Source organism: Homalodisca vitripennis, chromosome 8 (assembly GCF_021130785.1).
Source record: "Homalodisca vitripennis isolate AUS2020 chromosome 8, UT_GWSS_2.1, whole genome shotgun sequence".
In the NCBI taxonomy this organism is placed as follows: Eukaryota; Metazoa; Arthropoda; class Insecta; order Hemiptera; family Cicadellidae; genus Homalodisca; species Homalodisca vitripennis.
Genome location: NC_060214.1, coordinates 102,111,858 through 102,139,047, shown reverse-complemented (window position 1 = coordinate 102,139,047; position 27,190 = coordinate 102,111,858). Strand labels below are relative to the sequence as shown.

The 27,190-nt window shown below is 34.3% G+C and overlaps 1 protein-coding gene across 1 annotated transcript; it reads left to right on the top strand.

Moving 5' to 3' along the window:
* On the top strand, window positions 1-26,524 carry LOC124367804 (probable ATP-dependent RNA helicase DDX47). The gene is made up of 9 exons (XM_046824926.1): window positions 1-246; window positions 3,085-3,178; window positions 4,422-4,586; window positions 6,044-6,210; window positions 8,269-8,505; window positions 12,162-12,385; window positions 24,088-24,220; window positions 25,511-25,639; window positions 26,338-26,524. Exons 1-9 carry the CDS (start codon window positions 121-123, stop codon window positions 26,482-26,484), a joined length of 1,422 nt encoding a protein of 473 aa, XP_046680882.1. The 5' UTR covers window positions 1-120; the 3' UTR covers window positions 26,485-26,524.
* The last annotated feature ends 666 nt before the right edge of the window (window positions 26,525-27,190 follow it).

The following is a 27,190-nucleotide window of genomic DNA, read 5'->3' as shown; positions in this document are numbered from 1 at the left end:
TCAGCTTCGTTCTGCTTTAATAGAGGTTATGTTGTGTTGTTGTTATGTTGTACCGCATGGTTATGTTTGTTCCTTTGTGCTAGATTTTTGTTAACGAATTTAATTATTATTAGTCCTATTATGGATTCATCAGGAGAAGATAGTGTAATATCTGAAAACGAGTCACAGGACCTTATCGAGAAGGATAATTTGGATAAGGATAAAGTTTTAGCTGAATCAAATGGAAAGCTCACTTTCAAGGATTTGGTAAGTATACATTGTGTATTTGTTGTTTTACTAATCAGACTATTTCTAACTGTCTTATTATTAAAGGTATCTATGAGGTTATAGGCCGAAACGGCAAATCACGAATTTGACGGTACGTATTTTGCTCATCCTCCTGAATATTAACCCTCCATCTGATGACTATTTCACTTTAAAATGATAGGGCATTTTCAAGACATTTGCATGGTTTGCTTAAAACATTATAAAAAAATAGAAAACAGTGAGAAATTATCAAGTGTTGTACATCAAATTATTTGTAAGAATATGTTATTCAAGATGGTAACAAAATTAAAAACTTACCCTTTTTTCCAAATTTTTTTTAGCCAGGCCTAATGATTAAAAAAAATTCAAATTTCAACTTTGAGGTAATATATACCTGTATATAGCCTACACTAACTTGTTGTATTCTAAGTTCCAAAATAAAAAAATGTTCCAAATTTAATGCTGAGTTGAAAACACATCACATAACTTTATAAAAATAAAAACACTAACACTAAGAACTTAAAAATAAAAAAATGGTACGTAGGTAACTTTTGACTATTGTTGCAATACTTCAAACTTTCAATGTTTTTTTCTCAATAAACCACTCATAAATGTTTTATTTTGGTTCAAATACAATCCTAAAAATATCTAAAGTATAACAAAATTAAACCATGAGAAAAAAATACATATAACTCTTTATATACATATTTATATAACCCAAAATACATTTACATAGTCTGATTCAGATCCTGACTCCTCTGCTCTTCTCCTCCTCTCACTAACAATCATCTAAGCGTCACTAATCTCTTCATCTAAACAGTGCCTAATCGCACTAGAACGGCTAAGTTCACTCATAATAAAACATAAACTAGTAATGCAAACGATTTACAACGGGCAAGACAGTAAACAAACATGTGCCGAGAACAATGAGCTGAACGCAACAGTAAAGGCGTGGGCGTGGTGCAAATCAGCTGATTGTTATATCCCACTACATTCCAAAAACCACCAAATATCGATTCCAGTAATACATGTGGAAAGGGCATGTCTTCCTCTTTCGTACTATATAAATAACCAGCTTATCGCTTATCTCATAGTTGTTGTATGACGCTAACTATGGATCGCACTGTGCGACTATCAGTACAGACGGGTCAAATTTAGTCGCACCATGCGATCTTATCAGATGGAGGGTTAATGTAGGCTATGTGGTTTTAGGGGTTACTAATGACAAAAAACATGGCTTTACCGGGTATATTCATAAATAGTTAAGTTTTTAATGTTCTGTTTGTGTGCTCTGTGTCTCAACATCTGTGTACAATGTTATCTGCAGCCGTGACTGATAGCGTATCTATTAGGCCTATCTGAGCGCTCCGGGGCTATGGTCCAGTGCTTCAAAGATATTGTGTACTGTAGTTCAGATTGATTGAGTACTTGTCAATCATCACGTGTGTCTGAGTGTTTTGTTGTGCATATTAGGAATTTTCGACTGAAACAAGATTATTTCCTTTTAATGGTAAGTGTTCTCTATTACTGTCCATTTATATATTAATGGGTTTTATATGATTTATTACTTTTTTACACTACATTTCTTTTCAATCTATATTTCTGATCAGCCCCTCTAAAATGTTATACTTTACTAATAGGTACTATCTCGAGGGATGTTTTTCTTTGGTTGACATCAGCGTGAGGCAGAACTGACCGCAGCCTGCGCTAATGGCCAGAGCCACTTGTCTCAACCCAATAACAACCAATTAACTTGTAGCTCAAAATTAATAAAAACATCCTTCATTTGGGAGCAAACTCTTCAGTATTATTTTTCATTTACGTTTCCAAAGATAGTGGTACATCTGATGATGACATCACGAGGTTGAATCACGGTCACAAAAGGTCACGTGACGCCTGGCAACGTGGAAATATTGCTCCACACGTGAAAAGTAGTTCCATATTTTATGTTCAACAAGTTTGTTATTTTTCATTTCCACCCTGTGAAATGTATTGTTTTGTTCAGTCCATAGAAAAAACTAATCCTCTGACACGAATCAGATGATTCGTGAGCTACTCCTAACCTAGTTTTTAAACCAGTCATTTAAACAAAACTAAATTGATTTTATTAATTTGAAGACAAATAAAACGAATAAAAAAAACCTATGGAATCTATTTAAATGGCATTCCAAAACTATAAACACTGGTTTTAAATGATCAAAAAAATACCTTCATTATAATAATCGCCATTTGCAGCGGCTATTTTGGTTATCATACTGATTTTACAGGATAAGTCTTGATAAACTCTATAGATGCCCCCATATCTCAAAAGATAGCTGCTATATAATGTGGCCACCAACAGTCGGATGATGATTATCGAATGATCAAATCATGGATATTCATAACCATCCAAAGAACTGAAAGCAAAATGTTGGACTAAATAACATAAGAGAATTTCAAAGAACAGTTTGGTTTTGCTAGTTTTCAGTCTTAGAAATTAATGTATAAATATTAATATAATGTACAAATTAAAATATAATATTTAATTACATCAAAACAATAACATGTACATACCTTATGTATTTTCAAGGATAAACTTGACTGCTTTGTGAAACAAAGAATTAAATTGAGATTTAGGCTTTAAATTCTTTAAAATCCAAGAATTTTTAAAAAAAAACTTAATAATTTTGATGAAATAAAAAATATTTCATTCTACAGAAAGAAGAAAGATTGGTTTTGGTTTTGATACTGTATGTATTTAGAAAAAAGTTTATTGTGTTTTCATCAAATTAACAATTTTGCGATTTTTTTACCTTCACTTAAGTATGACAATCACTGAAATTGTGTTTCTAATTGCAGGGAGTGGTAGATGTTCTGTGTGAAGCATGTGCTGCATTGAACTGGAAACATCCGTCAGCCATTCAGAAAGAAGCAATACCTCTGGCCCTTAAAGGTAGGATTCTACAGATTACACATCAAACATCCAACAGTAACAGTAACAGTACTCCTTCTTAACAAGTAATATAAATTAGGCTAGCTTCATTTCAGTAGTCTATGATGAACTATTTTATAACGACTACTAGTTTTTAACACTTTCACTGCTGTTGTCTTTTGACGGCGCTGACTTTTACAGTAATACAGATTAATTTAAACATATTTAGACTTCAGCATTGATAGTCATTCGCTATTTCCATGTTTTTATTTCTTACTCTACGGATTATGATCTATGAAATGTTTTTGGCATTTCACCTGGAATATCAGAAAATAGTGGTTTGTTTACGAACTCGTCGCGATGGCCGGGCGGCCGTTTGTTGTCGTTCTGCTAATTCGTCGTCTGCATTGTTATTATTTTGCTTGCTATTACTTTAGTTTACAACGATTGTTTGTGAGTAAATACAATGAATCGTGACAGTATTGAAGACAATCGAGTGCTAGAAGAGTTACTCAGATTTTCAAGTGACAGTGAAAGTAATGATTTATTCCAAGATGGCACAGATAATGATCCTGATTTTACTACCAATGGACTTGTTGACATTGTTTTTTACTCAAAAAAACAAACATCAGCATAATAGTAATAAAAACTTTTATTCTTAAGTTTTATAAATTATTGGTTTATTACAGAGTTTTACAGTTCTTTTGTTTATTTTCAGTTTCTGATGAAGATTTTTATGATGGCCCTAGAACAATTGGGTTAGGCCCCCACACTAAAAAGATTATTTAAACATAAGTGGATTTCAATTGTAAATATATGTAGCTATAGTGACAGTTATTAAAATATTGATTACAGCAAATAGTAAGAAATATATTTATGTTATAGACTAGTACATAGTGATGAAATTGGTCAAATTTTTATTTTGTACAAAAAACATTGTTTTTAAGTTTTAAAATAAGACTTTCATTTTGAAAATATTTATGCATAAACGTTTGTTTCAGCTTTAAAAAGTTGTAAGTCCCATGATTTGCTTATAATTAGTTAAAAAATTATGTGTATTTTAAAAATGTTTAAAACGGACAGCAGTGTAAGATGTTATTTAAATTAGGGGGCGGCAGTGAAAGTGTAAACATGCAAGAAGATTAATGATTGATGAATCATGAATCAATATAATCTTAGGATATAAACTGTAAAAAAAATAAGAGGAACTATCCAATTATTTCGTAGAATGTATCAATAATAGCCAAAATTCATATTTTTTCAGGTAAAGACGTCATTGGACTCGCGGAGACAGGTTCAGGCAAGACAGCAGCGTTTGCTATTCCTATCCTCCAGGCCTTGTTAGAAACTCCACAGAGATATTTTGCTCTGATATTGACTCCTACAAGAGAATTGGCGTATCAGATTTCTGAACAGTTTGAGGCTCTAGGTAAGAGAAGTACAATTTGAACTACATATGTGATGAGTTATTAAAAGAATCAGGCTTAGTGTAACTGCCAACGCACGTCTGGTGTGAAATCTAATAAGTAGAGGTTTGGCTTGAATATAAGTACCAATTCTACTCTCGAATTCAATGCCTTCAGATGACTCGGTCTTAAATGAACTTTGAAAGAAAATGCAACCTTTTACGCAAATTTTTTTAATTAATTAAAATTAATTGGCTTTCAGTGAAAGAAAATGCAACCTTTTACACAACTTTTTCAGCTTTAAAATTAAATTGAGATAGTACAATAAAAGTCTTTCAACCATTTTGCATGGTTTGTCTAATATTCTCTAACTCTGCAGAGTGCTATTCTAGCTAATATGTTTTAGCCACATACTTATCTCCAACACTTTTTAAACTATTTTATCTTAGCTAAAAATAAATACCACAATTGTTCTCCATTTACGTTTATTATAAATTATTGTACTCTGTTGTTTGTACACCTGCCGTATATGTGTAAATATCTTGGCTGAGACATTCTTACGCTTCCCACAGTTTCATTCAAGTAATTTTTGTATATGAAACTGAAATCAACATTTTCGTCCTTATGTGGTTTTTTCAGTTTTAACTTTTTAATGGACTGTAAATGACTTGCTAGACCTTTAAAACAACTTAATAACACTTTAAGTCAGAAAACCCCAATATTTAGGTTAAAAAAACAGGATATTTTTATATTAAACAATTTTTTAATTAATTAATATAGCAAACAAAATTATTTTTGTAGATTATACTCACCTATTTGAATTTCATCAATATCATACCGTGAATAATGGTTTCAAATTTTTCCAAAAATTTTATCAAAATTTCAAATTTAGTTGGTTTTAAACTTTGAATGCATTCATGGATTACATTAGGATTCGTTAACAGTTCACATACGACTGTGACTCAGCACCACCAAAGTTTAATATTGTTAACAGACACCAGGTAGTCTACAGGTTGGAAATCCTTATTTTTATTCGTAGTTCATCAAATTTTGACATGGAAATTAATATTCAGGCAATTTGTTTTAAATCATTGAAAGAAACAGTTATTGAGCTTCAATTTATTTACCCTTTGATGTGATGTCACATGACAGACTCCGTCAGCAAACTCACCGCCCGCAGCTCCACATGAACACCACATTTTAATGAAGACAGTATTCTTATGCGATTGATTGGTAACAGCCAACTGTTCCAATAATTCCAAAACTATTTCGAGCCGTTGGTTTTTGATTTGATAGAGGGCTAATCATTCTATCTTTTTTACCATTACTACAACATTATGACACAAGTTCTGCATGTGGAAGTAGGTAGGTTTGTGAAAATCCCTGCTTGGAGGAGATAATGAATATTAAGTCAAACTAGTATTCTTTCCACTTGTATGACTTGTGAAGATATTGAGATAAAAAATCTGTTGTTTTGCAGGTTCCAGTATCGGTGTACAATGTGCTGTCATTGTGGGTGGAATGGACATGATGTCTCAGGCCTTGACACTCGCCAAGAAACCTCACATTATCATTGCGACTCCTGGCCGTCTTGTGGACCACCTCACCAACACCAAGGGCTTCAACCTCAAAGCCTTGAAATACCTGGTGAGTACAGACCTATGGAAGCAAGCTTATAAATGTTTTTGTAATAAATCGTTTAATTACTGTAATAAAATGTGTATTCATTATTAGCTTTAAAGTATAGTCTACAAAATATTTTCAAGTGGAAATGTTACATATACTGGGATTTCTGAACACAAGAGCCAACTTATTAAATATTTTGTAACCTTAAAACTTCTCAGCTGATACTAAGTCTGATAAAATCCACTGTTCCATGGAGTAAGTATGCTAAAACTGAACATGCATATATTATTATATAACTGACTAATTCAATAACTTTTCCATTTTCTGCATTGTATTCGTGTTGGAAATGGTAAGATTTTAGAATTAGACATGTTTCATACTTCCAAAAATTTTTAAATAAAATGTACGTTTGCTGGAGTTAAGTTATCATTAGTTAAAATATAAGCAGAAAACCTTGTATTAAATAGAAATAAACACAAGATAAAGCAGTTAAAATAAAATCTAATACCTTCACTTGACATGAGTCATGCCTTTGTATTTCATAGAGAAATACAAAGGCATCAAAACAGTTGACGGAATGAAAAATTACAATTTCATTAACTACAGAAAGTTACATGGTAAAATAAAATAGGTTATGTTTATATACAGGGTGTTTGAAAAGTATGGGTACGGCTTAATATTTAAAAAACCATAGGAGATAACATCTATAAACTTTGTACAGTGTCATATGGCTATGTAAACTATTTTTCCTTGCTATTACCATGACATGCCAACAATGGGGGGACGGCCCACAGAGGAAAACATGGAAATCTTAAATTGAAGCATGGGTCGAGTGATACCTCATTTGAAAGAGCTCACTTAGTAGAGTTGAATGCCGCAAACCGCACCTCAAAAGGTTTATCCAATCAGAAATGGCGGGTTGTTTTAGGTACACATTGTGAAGTGCATTATGCGCTGCCATTTCTGACTGGATCGTCGTATTCTGATGCAGTTCGCGGCGTTTCACTCTACTAACCAATGTGTTTTCACTGACTTTTTAATTAGCAAATTATGTCATAAATTTATAACACAATAAATAAAACACAATAAATACCGATGTTTTTTAGTTTTATTTATTGTGTTATAAATTTATGACATAATTTGCTAATTAAAAAAAGTCAGTGAAAACACATTGGTTAGTAGAGTGAAACGCCGCCAACCGCATCAGAATACGACGATCCAGTCAGAAATGGCAGCGCATAATGTACTTCACAATGTGTACCTAAAACAACCCGCCATTTCTGATTGGATAAACCTTTTGAGATGCGGTTTGCGGTATTCAACTCTACTAAGTGAGCTCTTTCAAATGAGGTATCACTCGACCCATGCTTCAATTTAAGATTTCCATGTTTTCCTCTGTGGGCCGTCTCCCCATGGTTGGCATGTCATGGTAATAGCAAGGAAAAGTAGTTTACATAGCCATATGACACTGTGCAAAGTTTATAGATGTTATCTCCTATGGTTTTTTAAATATTAAGCTGTACCCATACTTTTCAAACACCCTGTATAGGTAACTGCCCCACCGCAGTAAATGTATTAAAACTAATAATGGTAAATACCTAAAACATAAATTATAAAAGTATTGGTTTACATTTCTTAATTTTTGACTGGATTTCTTCTTTGACCGAGGGTAGGAAAATATTGAAATTTATAGATATAGTAAAGAAATACTTTATCTTTGAAAACCATCATACACACTGTCACTTTGGTTTCTTTGTAGCTTATTTTACTAATTTAGATTCTTCAATGTTTTCTTTTTTATAATTATAAATATGTTCGTTTGTTTTTGTTAGTAAAGATCTTGAAGCTTGTCCAATAAGTTTTTTGTACATCTACAGTCAATATTATATCTCACATTCTTGGGTTCTTGTTGTTTGATTTTAATTGTTAGGTTTTAATGTGGTTGTCACTTTGTAGATTATTAGAGGAGTGAAAAACATTACAGATGTTAAATTTAGGATCAATAACCTCACTTGTATTAATTTCTTTTGTAAGCCTGAAAGTTTAAATAAAAAGTGACAAAATATGAACATGTTCAAGGTAATGGATGAGGCAGATCGCATTCTCAACATGGACTTTGAGGTAGAGGTGGACAAGATACTGAAGGTTATCCCTAGAGAGAGGCACACATTCCTGTTCTCCGCCACCATGACCAAGAAGGTGCAGAAGTTGCAGAGAGCCTCTCTCGTTGACCCTGTGAAGGTCGAGGTCTCCACTAAATACAAGACTGTTGACCAGCTGCAACAGTACTACATCTTCATCCCACTCAAGTTCAAGGTTAGTAGACCTCAGGATGGATAGTCTCTGTTCTTTTCTATCTCTTAAACATCAATAATATCAAAATGATTGTACGGTTTTAGCAGAAAAAAAATTAATGATCAAATCTTACAAAATTGGAGATTTAGATGACAGAGACGGGTTTATAAATCTGAAACCCGCTATTGTAGTATCGCTGCCCCTTCACTAACGGATAACCAGTCAGCTATATAGCTCCCCTAAGTCTAATGTAATAGTCTATTGATACATGTCATAAAATGCTAAAACATGTTGCTACCTGAAACATTCAGGTTATATAGCATCAAACAAAAGAAACAGGAATGACAAATATATTTAAAAAATGAATTAACAGTCATGTATGATAAAACACTGACAATAATGCTTTGCACTCAAAGCCCACATTAACACGCTATTCTCTTTTAAAAGTCAATAATAACCAATAATTTCTCAAGTTAAATGAGATGCCATTGTAGCGTTGTGCATTACTGTTGCTTTTTCATTTGATATTAAAATACAGCGTTACATGTATTTGTAAATAATTAAGTAAAACAACTTTATGAATACTGGATGATAATAAATTATATCTAATGTGTTAAAACTCAATTGAGTAAAAATGGAATGTATCAAGTGAAACAAAAGCACTTGTTATTATGTAAATTGATATTAAACAATAATCGATCAATCCTGTTCAATAAACAATACTACTTGTATTATATAAATGATGAAAAAGCTATATATACTGGTATGATTTTTAAGATATGTTGTAATACAGTTTATCACTAACTTTTGAACTTTGTTTTTTAGTTTATATATTTCTTGATTTTGCCATCCACAATTTGCCACTCTTTCAAACCTGCTCTCATGGGCTAAAAAGCTCTTTAAGCCAAAGCCCTGTTTGGTGATAATGAAAAAGAACATGGTGAATAGATTTTGTAAGAAACTTGTAGAGTCAGTACAACAATAGTAATAGAATTATTATCATTACAATACATAAAACACAGTCAGTACAATACATGATGAGTGTAGACACGAAGACAATATAAACAGTACATAGAGTCTCACTGCTATGAATCTAGACATTAGTCTGACTCATCAGATTTATACTGTTGCTGCTTCATCTGTACATTTTCTAGACGTTGCTATGGCTCATCAGACCCACATACTGTGGTTGCTTCATCAGTATGTTCTCTAGACGTTGCTTTGGTTCATCAGACCCACATACTGTGGTTGCTTCATCAGTACGTTCTCTAGACGTTGCTATGGCTCATCAGACCCACATACTGTGGTTGCTTCATCAGTACGTTCTCTAGACGTTGCTATGGTTCATCAGACCCACATACTGTGGTTGCTTCATCAGTACGTTCTCTAGACGTTGCTATGGCTCATCAGACCCACATACTGTGGTTGCTTCATCAGTACGTTCTCTAGACGTTGCTATGGCTCATCAGACCCACATACTGTGGTTGCTTCATCAGTACGTTCTCTAGACGTTGCTATGGTTCATCAGACCCACATACTGTGGTTGCTTCATCAGTATGTTCTCTAGACGTTGCTATGGTTCATCAGACCCACATACTGTGGTTGCTTCATCAGTACGTTCTCTTGACGTTGCTATGGTTCATCAGACCCACATACTGTGGTCGCTTCATCAGTACGTTCTCTAGACGTTGCTATGGCTCATCAGACCCACATACTGTGGTTGCTTCATCAGTACATTGTAAAGAGGCATCGAAAGTCTGTTACAACTGAGGATCATTAGTAAAACATTTTGAGTTTTCTGTTTAATAATCACTCCTTTTAAATTTTTAATAAGAATTTATTTATTATTGCAGAAGAAAAATATTAGTAAATATATGCAATGGTTTTGACTGTTTCAATTTGTGAACAAAAATATTACCCTGGATCTAGAAGCTCACATCACGGAAATAGCTTGGATTATAATTCACAAGTATCAATATGAATGAACAATTGTTGATTGTTTGACAAGCCCATGTAACGTAATGGAAAGTTATATTTTGAATAGTTTAGAGCAGACGGGACCTACTGTTTTGGTTTATGATACCTTGTTTTTATTAGAATTAATACATTTAAAATTTATATTCATTTTTAATTAACAGGCGTTATTTATGAATTGAATATAATTAATTTGTTTGAAACCATCATTAACAAATATTAAAACTTTTATAGCCTATGTTACATTTACTGTGATATTTATTGAAACAAAAAAAATATATGAATGATTGGAATATGTCTTAAATTGATCAATTTTGGTGGTTGATTCCCAGGCAAATGTGTTGCTTTTTTATGTTCACATCTGGTCTTCAATAGAAATAAAGTTAAGGGTGAAGTGGAAATGGTAACAACATATGGAGTTAATTTTAACCCGAGTTTTAACCAATTACTGGATGGATTAATTTAAACGTAAATTGAAGTTCAGTTTAGGAAAACACTTTTTAAAACTATTGGTTCCAATTTGGCTTTATTTCTCAACATTTATGTTTGTAAGGCTTGTGTTTTATAGATGGATACAGTTTAAACCTTTGAACTTAAGCGTTTTTCCTCTCAGCTCTGGAGACCACTATGGGTAGCCGAAGGTGTTCTATCTGATAGGTAGGAGGCCCACTGTAGCTGCTATAGTGTATCCTGACTATTTATTAAAATACAAGTGCATTTGTAAATCGAGTTTATATTCTTTTGATATCAGTCTACTTGACTGATTGTTTTTACCTCTTTGTAAATAAAAATACTTTAAAATATGTCAGCTAAATTTAACTTCAATGTTTAAGAGCAAATAATAAATAACTAATCAATAAAATTCTTACTTTGAAGCTAATAAAGTTTGTGAATTTTTTAAGTATTTCATTTCAATTTCATCAATTTAAAGAGCATTTAAATACAAGTCGAAGTGATGTACATGGTTACACAAGCACCAAGTGGTGACAAAGGACGCAGCCAGGCCACTAGCTGTGGTTCACCAAGCTGAGAGGAGAGCTACCTGTAATTCCACAGGAGCTAAGCATACACTTGATGGCCTACTGAATGCAAAGGATTAATGAAACAAATAATTTATGTTCAACAAGTGTTTAGTAAAAACCATGTCATGAATGAATCTTTTGTTTGTCGCTGAATGTTTTCCATTAACAAGGCTGATATCTAGAGACGTCAAATAAAGTCTCAAACTCTCTTTATTCATAGAGGTGTTTTTAAATCACAAATGAATAGGCTCAATCATAGAAAATAATATAATATAGTTTTCGATTCTTGATACATACGTACACTATTAATAAATAGAAGTAAAGAATAAAAAGTAAAATCCATTACTATTTATACTTTACTAATTGGAATTGGACTGAAAGTTAAAAGTTAACTATTGAATATATTTTATAAAGTGTTCTGTACATGATTAGTATTTGGATAAGTAGAATATTACTTACATTTTGTTTGTCTGAAATTACGTTGAATGTACTGGTGTTTAATGTTTACTTATTTATTTTAGGCTAAAATGTAAATATAGATTTCTATATTGGATGTCAAACCAGCATCATTGTCTATGAGAAATAAACATTGTAGACAAAAATTGTTGCAGTTTAAGAAAATGTTCCATAAAGTTATTAGGATTAAATTATAAATAATCAGGACGAAATATGTTGTGACAGGATGTGTATCTGGTCCATTTGCTGAATGAATTGGCCGGCAACTCAATGATGATCTTCTGCGCGACCTGTGCCAACACGCTGCGCACTGCGTTGATGGTCCGGAACCTTGGAATGGCCGCCGTGCCACTCCACGGCCAAATGTCACAGAACAAGAGGCTCGCTGCTCTCACCAAATTTCGGGCAAAGAGCAGATCCATACTGATCTCCACAGATGTTGCCAGCAGGTATGTGAGTACTTAGTCAAAAACATTTTGGATTCTTATTAAAACAAGAATGTACTGAAGGATAAATTTATCTCTCTGTGATTGGCAGCACTTACTTATACTTACTTTGTTTCTTGCCTTCCAAATGCTGTTATCAAACAAAGTACCGAGTCTGCGTCGGGAACTGATCTGCATCCGTCGAATGGATCTGACTGCTCCGTGATTCTTAACGTTGTCGTGACAGAATTGGAAGAAATAACCAAAAATAACCTAAGTTTGTCTAAAAGATTAAGTGAACTTGGAAATGAAAATAATGTGTTTAGGACACAGCTAAATGAAATTATGCGACATTTCCATGCCAACTCAAAAATTGAAACATCCACAAACGAATCCAAAGAACCGAATCGTTCTGAGAACGGTTCAGAGAGAGAGAGAGTTGTTCCAATACATCGAACAGTCTAATAAATCCAGAAATAGGAATGGAACTTAACCTTAGTGAATGTGTAAATGAAATTACCGATGACAAAATTAAAACCCCATCTTATGTAGATATTGTTAAAACCCGAACTTCTAAACGGCTTACAAATAGAATATGCCAAGATGTAAATAACAAAAATGTTGAAGCAAGTCTAGGCTCAAATAGTGACTCGGACTGAAACCTGCTCTTTGGTTGCAAGTGACGATGTTTCTCCTTCTAAGACAGAAAATAAGTTAAATGAAGATTGGCAAGCTGTTGGGCCTAGAAGGAAAAATGTGAGAAATAAAATAGGAAAGCTGGACAGTGAGGTTAGGAATGAACTTGGCAAGGCTAATCTAGGCCTAAGCAAAAATAGGGTAAGCCCATACCCAGAGTCATCCAAATACAAAAAGAAACACCCTATTATAATCGGTACAGAGTGTCTCATCAAGCCTTCTCGGTGCTAAGAAGGCTTGGTTTCATTTGGGAAAAGTCGCTATGGGAACGAGTGAAGAGGATGTTCGATGTTTTGTAAGTAAAGCCTTTCCTAATATTAGTTTTAGTGTTGAAAAACTTGAAAACAAGGGAGTAAACAAGAGCTTCAAGCTAGGAGTAGATTTTTTACATAAAGATAAGGTTATGGATTGTACCCGCTGGCCCAGAAATGTAACACTGAAGCGTTTTTTATTCAGAAACACACAAACTCTCAGTGTAACTTAGTTTCTCATTCGTCTAACATTCAGTCTAGTGATATTATTCCTCCTAGCCTAAACTCCCAAACAACTAGTCATAGGCCTAAGTTAAAAAAGCCTATGAAAAATTATAGCTCAGACAAGGTAATAGCCTCAATAAATGTTCAATGTTTAAGGACAAAAATGGAGGTTCTATCTTTCTTTATATTGGAAACTAGACCAAATATACTGTGCATTTCAGAGCATTGGCTAGTTAAAGATGAAATTGATGTGTACACCCAAATTGAAGATTTGATTTTGGCGGATGCCTTTTGTAGACAGGAACATAAAAATGGAGGCACAGCAGTTTATGTTAAAAATAATCTTAGATATAAAAAACTTTACCTTGAACAATTTTGTAAAGAACTAACTTTAGAAATTGCCGCTATTGAGCTCTTGGACTCTTTAATGATCATCATGTCGATTTACCGCTCTCCTGATGGTGATTTTGATGAGTTTATCCAACTTCTGGACAAATGTTTTACTTTTCTTTCTCGAAATAAGAAAAAACTTGTGGTCTGTGGTGACTTTAATGTACACCTGGAAGAAAAATCACGGGAAGAGAACATTTTTACAAACATGCTCATTAGTCATGGCCTATACATTTCAAACTGACTACCCACAAGAGGCACAGCGTGCCTAGATTCCATGGCTACAAATTTTGATTCTTGGGATTATAAGATAGAAGTTATTGAACCTATGATTGCGGACCATAGTGCAGTTATTATGACAATAAAGACAAGCTTGGGAAATGGTAAACACAAAAAAGTTTCATGGTATGATAAGTATAGTTTTACAAAGCACGTCATCAAGGATGAACAGCTGCCTTTACTAAGGAGGGCTCTAAAAAACGTAAACTGGCCAATTGAATTGGGTGATCACTATTTATCTGAGCACTCCTTTGATAGATTTCTTCAAACATTTAATTACAATTTTGACATACTTTTTCCATTAAAACCTTTTAAAAAAAATCCAGAAAACGGAACTAAATGTCAGTTTAAAGATAAATCTTGTTATACGGCAGACTTGCGCAGGCTTAAAAACTTAGTAGTTCTTCTAAATGATCATTATAAATCAGCAGTCTCACCAAAAGACCGTGATGAGTACTATGCATTATATTGTAAAACAAATAAACAGTACAGACTGGAAGTAACAGAAGCTAAGAAGGCCTTCAACGTCCACACTATCAGGTCATCCTCCAACATGTGTAAAGTGGCCTGGGATATTATAAACTCACACAGACCTAAGAAGCCATATGCTTCCTGCTCAGAAAGTCCCGACAACATAAACAATTTCTTCATAGAGGCTGTTGAAGAGATAGTGACAAACCTTCCGGAGATGGACTTTAACCCTCTGTATATTGCGAATAGGCCTAAGCCTATATTAGACCACTGGTTAGAGGTGTGGCCACTAGATATTATAAAAATAGTAAATAGGCTAAAGAACTCTAGAAGCCCGGATATCTATGGTGTTCCTTGCTTTGTTTTGAAAGCGGTGATCCATGAAGTAGCAAACCCTCTATCAGTAGTAATAAACAAGTGTCTTAGTCGAGGTATCTTTCCAGATGCTTTGAAGATTGCACGCACAGTCCCCATCTACAAGAAAGGAAATCCTGAGGAACTGGTGAATTACAGGCCAGTTTCAATTCTGCCAGTGGTGTCTAAGGTCATGGAGTCAATAATGAAAAAACAGTTGGTTGATTTTTTTGAGTCCAACAATCTGCTCAGCAACACCCAACATGGCTTCAGAAGTGGCCTTATTATCCATAGCATCAAAGATAATGGAAGCTTTCGAGGCTGGCGAATCAATAGCTCTTGCGCTCTGTGATCTGAGCCGAGCATTCGATTTTGTGTCCCGCATAAGATACTACTTAGCAAGCTAAATTCCTATGGGATCGAAGGAACAGTTCACAAAACTATTTCCAGCTATCTCGAAAATAGACAACAGAGGGTATCGCATTGTGGGGCTACTTCAGGAAGTAGAGAAGTCATGCATGGAGTGCCACAAGGTTCCATCCTGGGACCTTTGCTCTTCTTAATTCTTGTGAATGATTTAAGATTGGGAGGCAGGGCAGTGCTGTTTGCAGATGACACTACGCTCCTGTCCAGAGGAAAGCTGATACACTCCGTGCTTCAGGAAGCCGAGGACTTGTTAGCAGATGCCAAGAGGTGGTTCACCACAAACAAACTAAAATTAAACGAAGAAAAAACACAACTGATATTCTGTACTCTAAAAAATGGAGATTTCATAGAGGACTGTGATGAGGCCGTTAAATTACTCGGTTTCTGGCTGGACCCGAAGTTAAATTGGAATTGCCACATAGACAAAGTCTGCGCAAAACTCTCCAGGGTTATCTTCTTGCTGAGAAAACTGAGAAACGTGGTACCAGAGCGGTGCCTGGTAACAGTGTACCACACACTTTTTCACAGCCACCTAGCCTATGGTATTCTGTTCTGGGGCCATGCATCAGCATGCAGCAGAATACTTGTTCTCCAAAAGAAGGCGCTACGCATCATTACATCTTCAGACCATCTGGAGCATTGTAGGCCTATTTTCAAACGCCTCAGGGTATTAACGGTTCAAGGCCAATATGTAATGAACTCGCTTATATACATAAAGGAGAATGAATCACTGTTTGGGAGAAGACAAGATGTCCATGGCTACAACACCCGCCATGCAAAAGACCTAAACACCCTAAAATGTAGACTTTCACAATCGTTGAACAGTTTTCCAATAGCAGCGGTCAAACTATACAACAGCCTACCGGAAAGCATCAGAAATATGAACACTATTAAGTTCAAGGAAGCCATATGGTCCAGACTTACAAGTAGGCCTATCTATGCACTCAAGGAACTTGAAGATGACCCACTGTTCTAGTCCTGCCACCATAAACCTTTGTAAATAGTGTATATAGTTTTAAATACTTGACAAAATTGTTCTGAACAAATTGCAAACAATTTTTAAACAAAATTGACACAGTCTATCTGGTTTTATCAGTCAAAGACGAAGACATCAAGTATAAATAAGCATAAAATTCTTTTCAGTACTGTGATCAAAAGGAAATTTAGTTCACTTCTGATTAAGGTTTTTTGTTTATGCGTTGTGTTTTTGCTTCTACTTTTTGTTTCCATTTGGATGACTGTCGTTTTGTCTGAGGATAGAAAAGATACAGTCTTGTCTCGTCGTCTGTCACAGGTGTCTACTCCATCAGCTGTGCTGTCATATTCTGGACAGCTAATTCTTCATTGTTATTCAGCAGATATTTTCAAATGCTAACACATGCTCAAATCTTCATGAAACTGGTGAAAGTAGTTATTGCACTCATGTGAAATACTAGTTTAGAAAACATCATCAGAAGTTATTCCACTGTCCAAACTCTCAAATGTAGTCAAAATTTTCATCTAGAAGAAGTGATCATTCCGAAGATCATCATTATCACACTGGTGCAAACTTCACATGATGTTCTTCATCACCTCAAATATTCCAGATGTCATTTTCTCAAGCAAATCCAAGCGTGTTATGTTGACATACTGTTCTTAAGATGAGATTTTAAAATCCAAAGGAAGAACACAGACCTTTTCGAAATTACCATAGCAGTAACAGAAAGAATAGCTGATGCCAACCACAGAAACAGAAATTATCCATCAAGGAAGCCCTGCTTTAGTATATAGGTAACAATTCCAGGGATATTTTTACTTGAAACTCATAGACTCATTTATGAGGTCTAGTAAGTGTTGATTCAGACAAACCAGTACAAAAGGAATCAGTTACAAGTATGTTGTCAAAATATTTATTAGTTTTACAGTAACTTCTAGTATGCATAAGTTATATGCTATTGGGAGTGCCGATAGCTGAGCGGTCTAAGACGTTGGACTTTGAGTCTGAGTTAGAGGTAGCGCAGGTTCGAATCCTGTCTGTGACCTTCCACTTTTTATCAGTACCATCGACCTGGTAATGTATCAACTCTCCCCCTTATTCTGTTTGGTAAGATCCTCGCACAGGCCAGTGGTCCATGAGATCTAGGTAGGCTTAAAAGGGGATGCTTCTCCTTTTTTTAAGTAAAAAAAAATAAGTAAGTGCCAATAACTAATTAATCCTAAAATGGTAAGCATTATAAAAATTCGCAAATCAGATTTTTATTTCATTTAAAGAGTATGTGAAAAACAGTTATTAAATCTTTTTTTATGGTTTGTTGTATGCAAAAAAATACACATTTATTTCGAATTTTGGTTTGTTTTGAAATATCTAGTAGCAAAACTTTTAAATCTATTTCAGATTGAGGTTTTAACTCTATGAAAGTCAAAATATTTTTACGAATTAAAAGAGAAAAAGCTTAAACTGTGCAAGGTTTCTAAAAGTACATTAACCCTTTTAACCCCGGCCATTAAATCAAGTGATGTGCCAGAAATCCCAAGCCATTTTCAGACAAAATGTAAGGGTTTTGTAAAAAATTCATAACTCAGTTATTTTTTAAGATATTTAGGTAATTCTTTTTTTGTTTTACTTCTTTATACATGTAGCTTACAGAAATATACAAATAAAATTATTATTTTGAAAGTAAATTTTTTTAAATGCATATACATATATAAAAAATAAATAAAAATGAAAAAATTTCAAGTTTGATCATGGAAACCATATAGATAAAAAAATATTTGACAAAAAAATACTCATTTACTTTATGATATATTTAATCCTTAATAAAAGGAAACAAAAATTATAGGCCTACCTTATTTACAAGTGGAGTAACATCAATTTTTGTAAAGCCGTGTACATTTTTCTTTTTGCCATTTCTGGGCAAGGCAAAGTAACAAGACCTTTGAAATTCACAGTACTTAAAATAAACATAAAACCAAAGTTATTTCTGACAAAATAACTAAAACTGTTCATAATCTAAATTTTAAAAAAGTTTTAAAACAATATTTACATCACTACAAAATGTAAATATTCAAGATATCCATCACTCAAATCGTCGTCACTAATCACATCCACACCATTTGCAACTAGGTTACTAATTATTGTATTTTCACTTACGGGAGACTTTGAACGATGTCTTTTACTCATTTTTAAATAAAACAAATAATAAACTAAACTTTAACTGCCGTACTTTATACTGCTTTAACCTAAAATGGAAGTGGAAAACAATGGAAGTGGAAGTCCAAAAAAACAAGCTTCCCTTTTTGGATGTGTGTGTATTAAGAGATAGGGATGATGTCCTTAAGACAACTGTTTTTTCGAAAGGTAACACACACAGGAAAATATTTAAATTATCAATCCAACCATCAAAAATCTGTCAAAGGAAGGAGTAGCCTACTCGTTGTTTGATAGAGCAAAGAGCTTGTGCTCAGATAAAGATGGACTAAAAGAAGAATTTAAGAAAATTGAAAATCGGATCTCAGAAGCAATGGATACCCTCAATTAGTAATTAATAAGTGCAAACGAACCAGAAGAATCATTCCTGAGTCAGAAAAACAGAATTGTGATAAATTTGCGTTTATGTCAATCCCTTATGTGCCGGGATTATCGGAGAAAATTAGAAGAGTAGGTAGAAAGTACAACATTAGAACCGCGTTTAAAACACACAAACACTCTTAGACAAAGTCTCGTAAAAACAAAACCAAAAAATGGCACACAGGATTCCAAAAACTGTGTTACAGTATAAAATGTAGCTGCAATAGGGAATACATAGGCGAGACAAAAAAGACCACTAAACATAAGGATAAAAGAACACAAAGAAAACACGAGAAAGGGTTTCACAGAAAAGTCAAAAATTTGCACACCATTGTTGGTCCGAAGACCATCATATGAATTGGGGATGAAGCCCACATAATACATCGGGAACCACATTTCTTCAAAAGGAAATTAATTGAGGCAACATACATTAAATTGGCAGACCAACCAATCAGTCAACCATCAGTCGAGATTAGGCCGCTTTGGTTGCCAATTCTAAAAAATGAACTAAAGAGAATACCAAAAAGTATCAAACGGATCGGATATTTGCAATAAACCAATGCGGAGTCACAATATGGTTTTAAGAAGTTCATCTCGCATGAACCAATAATAACGAAAGGGCCCATTCCTGTTCCCTTCCCTTGTATTTCCGCCATCTTGTTTTAGCCGGCCGTCACGATTACCATTGGCTACCCCCTCTGGTCAGTCGTAAATGGTTAGTAGACGAGTGAAGACATATTGTGACCTGTATTTCCGTAGTTTAGTTTAATGATAGGTGTTTTGTATAGTTTTTATTAAGTGCATGTCTTTAGTGTTAGTGAAGTTGACATACAACATGTAGGTTGTGATTCCTGACTCAGGCGTGCCACAACGCTTTAGTAAGATTTGTTTATTTTAACCTAGTTTGTAATTATGTATTAGGTTAGTTCTTTACCTGAAGAAGAGATCAGATTGCAGATCTCGAAACGTTAGTGTTACTGTTTTCTTGTTTCACTTAACGATGGCAAATGTCGGAAAAATCCTGTTTCCTTCACAATCCTTCCATCGTCAAAAATAACCTTCAAACAAAAGAATTGATTCTCGGTACGGACCCGGAACCAGTAAACAAATCAAAGACCTTGAGAGCTTGCATCTTAAATTAACTAAAACACATTAATCATTTAACTTTCTTGCATAAATGTAAGGTTGAAGACCTTATGCCTATAGGGTTAACTCTAAAAACTCCTTTTCATAGTAGGAAAGCCAGTAAAATTTTGTCTTCTGCTTCTAAATCTTTACTTAAAGAAAGAATTGCATATCATCATCGTGAAAAATACCTCCTCCAAAATAGTATTGAGTGTAAAAAAACTGAATTAAAAACACTGATCGGTACAGAATTCAACAACATTCTCGATAGCATCCAAAATAGATGTATAAAAGTTTCTGAAACAGATAAGAAAAAGAAAATCTCCAAACTGGAAAAAATTAGGCCTAAAAAATGTGATTTGCCTAAGGATGGCAACTGTGAATACGGATGCAAATAATAAAAACGTAATCAATCTCTCTTCGAAAATCCTGAATGAAGCGAAATATCAGTATTATCCAAGGGTTTAAACTTTTCTGTGGCACAAAAATCGGTAAAGGCACTGGATTTCGTAACTGGAATTGAGTCGGCTGTTTCACAGTTACCTGAGGAACAGGGTGTGACCGCTTCCGCTGCGAGGCCAGTCTTTTACTCAGAAAAATTCCTCCCACAAAACCCAATTTAACAATAGAGGAGAAAAAAGGCCAGGTCGATCCTTGGGAAAGATGACACGGTCAAAATCTTACCTGCCTGACAAAAGGCAACGCTAACTGTGGTACTATGACTCAGTAGCGTATAAAGAAAAGATTGCGGAAACTTTAAATACTGGCAAATATACAGTTTTAAATAAAGACCCGACTGATTCATTTGAACGCAAAGTAGCAAAAACACCTTAAGAAAACATAAAGAATTTTTTTCAGATAAATTTAGATCTAAATTAACTCCTCACCACTCCAAAATCCCCCATATGTATGGCCTTCCCAAAATCCACAAACCTACCATCCCTCTCCGGCCCATCATTAGTTCTCGTGATTCACCTTGCAGGGAATTGTCTAAAGTCCTCTTGGACATCTTAACACCATTGGTAGGAAAAACTGACTCTTTCATCAAAAATTCCAGGGATTTCGTAGAGAGGTCAAAATTCCCTAAAGTTGACTGAAACTGACAAACTGGTAAGTTTTGATTGTCGAAAGTCTATTTACAAATGTACCAGTTCCAGAAACTCTCGGAATTATTAAATCACGTCTCAAAGAAGACCAAACATTAAAGGATAGAACTAAAACTTCCCGTGCCAGTAATTATGGAACTGTTTAGAACTATGCACTCAATGCAATTATTTTGAGTTAGAGGGTAAAATTTACCGTCAAGATGAGGGATGGCAATGGGTTCTCCACTGTCTCCTATTTTCGCCAATATCTTTATGGAGGAATTCGAGCGAAAAGCTTTGGGCTTCAGCTCTGTTCAAACCGAAGATTTGGTGGAGGTATGTGGATGATACCTTTGTTATTTTTTCTCATGGAGACATTGAATTAAATAATTTTTTTGAATCACATTAATAGTATTTCTCCTTCCATCCGCCTCACAATGGAAGTGGAAGTCCAAAACAAGCTTCCCTTTTTGGATGTGTGTGTAATTAAGAGATAGGGATGTCCTTAAGACAACTGTTTTTCGAAAGATAACACACACACAGGAAAATATTTAAATTATCAATCCAACCATCAAAAATCTGTCAAAGAAGGAGTAGCCTACTCGTTGTTTGATGATAGAGCAAAGAGCTTGTGCTCAGATAAAGATGGACTAAAAGAAGAATTTAAGAAAATTGAATCGGATCTCAGAAGCAATGGATACCCTCAATTAGTAATTAATAAGTGCAAACGAACCAGAAGAATCATTCCTGAGTCAGAAAAACAGAATTGTGATAAATTTGCGTTTATGTCAATCCCTTATGTGCCGGGATTATCGGAGAAAATTAGAAGAGTAGGTAGGAAAGTACAACATTAGAACCGCGTTTAAAACACACAACACTCTTAGACAAAGTCTCGTAAAAACAAAAACCAAAAAATGGCACACAGGATTCCAAAAACTGTGTTTACAGTATAAAAATGTAGCTGCAATAGGGAATACATAGGCGAGACAAAAAGACCACTAAACATAAGGATAAAAGAACACAAAGAAAACACGAGAAAGGGTTTCACAGAAAGTCAAAAATTGCACACCATTGTTGGTCCGAAGACCATCATATGAATTGGGATGAAGCCCACATAATACATCGGGAACCACATTTCTTCAAAGGAAATTAATTGAGGCAAACATACATTAAATTGGCAGACCAACCAATCAGTCAACCATCAGTCGAGATTAGGCCGCTTTGGTTGCCAATTCTAAAAAATGAACTAAAGAGAGAATACCAAAAGTATCAAACGGATCGGATATTTGCAATAAACCAATGCGGAGTCACAATATGGTTTTAAGAAGTTCATCTCGCATGAACCAATAATAACGAAAGGGCCCATTCCTGTTCCCCTTCCCTTGTATTTTCCGCCATCTTGGTTTTAGCCGGCCGTCACGATTACCATTGGCTACCCCCCTCTGGTCAGTCGTAAATGGTTAGTAGACGAGTGAAGCCATATTGTGACCTGTATTCCGTAGTTTAGTTTAATGATAGGTGTTTTGTATAGTTTTTTATTAAGTGCATGTCTTTAGTGTTAGTGAAGTTGACATACAACATGTAGGTTGTGATTCCTGACTCAGGCGTGCCACAACGCTTAGTAAGATTTGTTTATTTTAACCTAGTTTGTAATTATGTATTAGGTTAGTTCTTTACCTGAAGAAGAGATCAGATTGCAGATCTCGAAACGTAGTGTTACTGTTTTCTTGTTTCACTTAACGATGGCAAATGTCCGGAAAAAAAATCCTGTTTCCTTCACAATCCTTCCATCGTCAAAAAATAACCTTCAAACAAAGAATTAACCTAAAACTGTGAAGAAAACGGAATATTCACAACCACGTGATATACAGCTGTCTGCAACAAGCGTGAGCAGTCAGTCGAGACGAACTGCAATTGCTCAGTCACAGACTGACAAAATACAAAGTCAAACCATTACAAACTAATATATTTCGATGCAAAATATCTTTGTGCACAAGTCTGTGAAATTTCAAAGCATTTGGTGAAATAGGTGGCCAGTAAAGTAATAAAAAGTGCACGTCCGCACTATACGGACGTCGGGAGTTGACGCCATTTTTACGACGTCCGTATAGTACGGACGTCGGGGTTAAAAGGGTTAATGGTCCGTTTTCAAAGTTGAACAAAAACCCCTCATAAATATGAACACTGGGTGATATCTTGTATGTGTAGTACATGGTAATAAAAGAGACACGGATCTTGGACATGATAGAGAGAGGATTAGCTGGTTGGATAGGTACCTGCTAACCCAAGAGCACTGTTTGTGGCAAAAATACTGGCGCACAAAGTAATGTTTACACATTGCAGGATTAAGCTTATTCAGTATATTACTTTGAATAACACACATATTTGTGATATATTCAGTATATTATTTTGAAAAAGAGACACGGATCTTGGACATGATAGAGAGAGGATTAGCTGGTTGGATAGGTACCTGCTAACCCAAGAGCACTGTTTGTGGCAAAAATACTGGCGCACAAAGTAATGTTTACACATTGCAGGATTAAGCTTATTCAGTATATTACTTTGAATAACACACATATTTGTGATATATTCAGTATATTATTTTGAATGTCACACATATTTGTGATATATTCAGTATATTACTTTGAATAACACATATTTGTGATATATTCAGTATATTACTTTGAATAACACACATATTGTGATATATTCAGTACATTACTTTGAATAACACACATATTTGTGATATATTGATGATATTTTTCACTACATAATAATTTTAAAGTTTATGAATAGAAATGTATGGAGCCAAATGTTGACATTGAGTAGTTGGTAATCTATTAATGGAAGAGTACTAATAAAAGTGTTCAATTGCAGAGGTTTAGATATTCCCCACGTTGATGTAGTTATCAATTTTGACATCCCCACGCACAGCAAGGATTACATACACCGAGTTGGACGCACCGCCAGAGCTGGTCGCTCAGGAAAAGCCATCACCTTTGTCACTCAGGTAATTTCAGCTTCCTTAGGCTACGTAAAAATATTTGTCAGGAGATTCTAGCATTATCTAATCGGCCAGGTTTGATGTAAGAAAGGAAGTCAGTTGAACTAAAAATCGCTATTATAAATCAAAAATGATTTAGGCAAGTTACAAGATTTACCTACCTATGACTAAATTGATTATACTTATAGCTATACCAATTAACCCTAGAACACTACCATGCATAAATTTTATGCGTCATGTTTATAGTCATACCTACTCTCCCCTCCAACCTTCCGGTTTAAGCTTTGGGCAGTGCTTTTACTGATCAATGGTCGTTTGTCCTCCGAAGTGTAAGGGTGTGTGTAGTTCTTTTTCTTATCTCAATATTGATTTTTATTTAGGCCGTGCGTCAATTTTACGTAGCGGTAGTATTGCTTGATAAAAAATACGTATATTTTACGTATAAGTGTGTATAGTAAAATAAGTAACTAAACCTAATTTAGGTTGTTTTTTGGTAAATAAAAGTCTTGGAGTTAGTAGACAATTTGTAGGCTTTTTGGAAAGGATGAGTTTCTATGGCATTGTAGATATGAAGATATGGTTAGGAAAACAGCATGTATCACACATGCATGCATTACACACAAGCACACACGCTTAAACACACGCATCATCACCTTAAGTAAGCACATAGGCAAGAAAATACAGAAACACAATACACAGGCATGAAAATAAACCTTTACATAACCTAAAAACAAAAATAAACATGCTACGTAAAATTTACGTATCGGTAGTAACAAAGGTATATCAAAACACGGTAGTGTTCTAGGGTTAAATACCAATATATGTTTTTCCATAATGAACTCTACATTGTATATAAATTATAAACTATATAACAGATATTCTTAATTTATAGAATTTGTTTGCAATGAGACACTAAAATCTAAGTTTCTATAATTCAAGATTTATGGATTTGAAACAATTTCATATTCATAACAGTTTTAAACTTTATCCTATATTAAAAGCGGATCCTAATATGCATGGCATATTATAAAGGGAGCTAACTAGCATGCCCTAATACTAAACAATGCACGAGTCTAGAAAAAATTGGAACAAGATTCGTAAAGTTTTAAGAATTTAAATTTAAAAAGCTCGTGAAAATCTGTTTTTATTCTCAAATTTTGGTGGAGAAAAGTAATATGTAGATATCTAATTTCTCAATAATAACTACATTGATCAGGATTATATCTATTAGCTAAAATTAAATTCGCATTCTCTAAATTTGTCAGTGACATGATACCAAACCCTGCACATTTCCAGTATGATGTGGAGCTGTACCAGAGGATAGAGCAGCTGATTGGCAAGAAGCTACCATTATACAAGACAGAAGACGAGGAGGTGATGTGCCTTCAGGAGAGAGTGGATGAAGCACGCAGGGTCGCCAAGATGGTAAACATTTATTCAGTTATTTAATAGGATACGTTTTTAGCACATTGTAAAGACATAATAGCAAAGACTTGATATTGGGTACTACCATCTAGAATACAAGTAAAACATCCAATATTGGGTTTTTGCCAGTCGCAGGGTTAATGCATGAAAAATCACCATTTTCAAGTCTTCTTTTTCAACCAATAACTTAAAGGAGAGGCTCCTCATAATGGCAGTCAACTAGAAATCTATTTTACCCAACAATAAAGTGCTAGGTCCAGTAGCAATAAGAGGAGGATGAGAGGATAGAAAAAAATTGTTTACCAACTTGTTTTAAGAACAACAGTTAAAGATTTAAATTTGAATTAAGCTCATCTAATTTATTCAAATTTAGATTTATTCCATACTTCCTCCCCCCGCCCTTTTGGTGCACTCTTCAATAACTTTCATCCATGTCCTCTAAAGTAAAATATTTATGTCATTAGTTTTGGATACCAGTTACATAATAATTTTTTTGAAATATTGACCAACAACTCTTAAAAAACTGTGTAAAAAATTTGCCAATTGACACACAATTACATAAAAAATCTTGCAAAGCTACAATACATTAATTAAAGATCTAGTAATGTAAACCAAATTATTAGATAAATTGTTTTAATGTAATTGTTATATGTAATTTTTATTATATAGTATAAACATAATTATGGTTTTCTGTACAGGAAATGAAAGACTTGGATGAAAAGAAGGGCAAGAGGAAGAAAGGTGGCATTGATGATGATACGGAAGAGTCAACAGGTGTTCAGAAACGGTTGAAAGGGAACAAGAATAAAAACAACAAAAATAAATCCTTTAAAAGGAAAGCATAGTTTTATAAGTTTGTTATATTAAACTATTTTTCTAACAAAATGTGTTTAAGTATCCTTTATAATTTTAAGATATCCTTGATCAAGGTCAAAAATTCAATTGAGTATGCTTCTTGCAGTGAAACCCCTGGCCTATCTAGGTTAGTTTGGGCACTCAAATCCTATAATAAATACAGGAATATGAAAGAGGCTGTCAGGATCTAAATCTTCGAGAAATACTTTCATATTGTTATTTTTCTAGGCTGAAAAAAGCTATTTGATAAAGTTAAAGAGCCGTAGGTGGCGCCAGCAGGAAGGACGTGACCGAAAAGGGTTACGGATGCTATTGTCGAAAGCAAAATGTGTGTCCACACTGACCATCACAACAAGGTGGAACATCATCACTTAACTAAGCAAATACAGTGTGAAAATATAGTTCCAGAACAATATATTTTATCAGTAACAGCGCTAAACTTCTCTTTTAATTAGTGAGTTGGCTACAGAGTCTTGGCACAGTTATAATGAAAACTACATCAAACTATACTTATTTAAACAATTTCAAAATTATTGAAATTATTAACTGATTAAAACTGTATACAATAGAAATTTGAATATAGTTGTAGCTATACAGTTATTTAATACTCTTGCCTGTATATGATAATATATACAATAAGTGCATTCTTACCATACAAGATTTTGTAGATATGTAAAAGTCCATGGGCCAGAAGCA

Coding starts and splice junctions, on each gene's coding strand:
- LOC124367804 (XM_046824926.1), top strand. CDS start 121: ATGGATTCATCAGGAGAAGATAGTGTAATATCTGAAAACGAGTCACAG. Junction 247..3,084: donor AGCTCACTTTCAAGGATTTG/GTAAGTATACAT, acceptor TTCTAATTGCAG/GGAGTGGTAGATGTTCTGTG. Junction 6,211..8,268: donor TCAAAGCCTTGAAATACCTG/GTGAGTACAGAC, acceptor AACATGTTCAAG/GTAATGGATGAGGCAGATCG.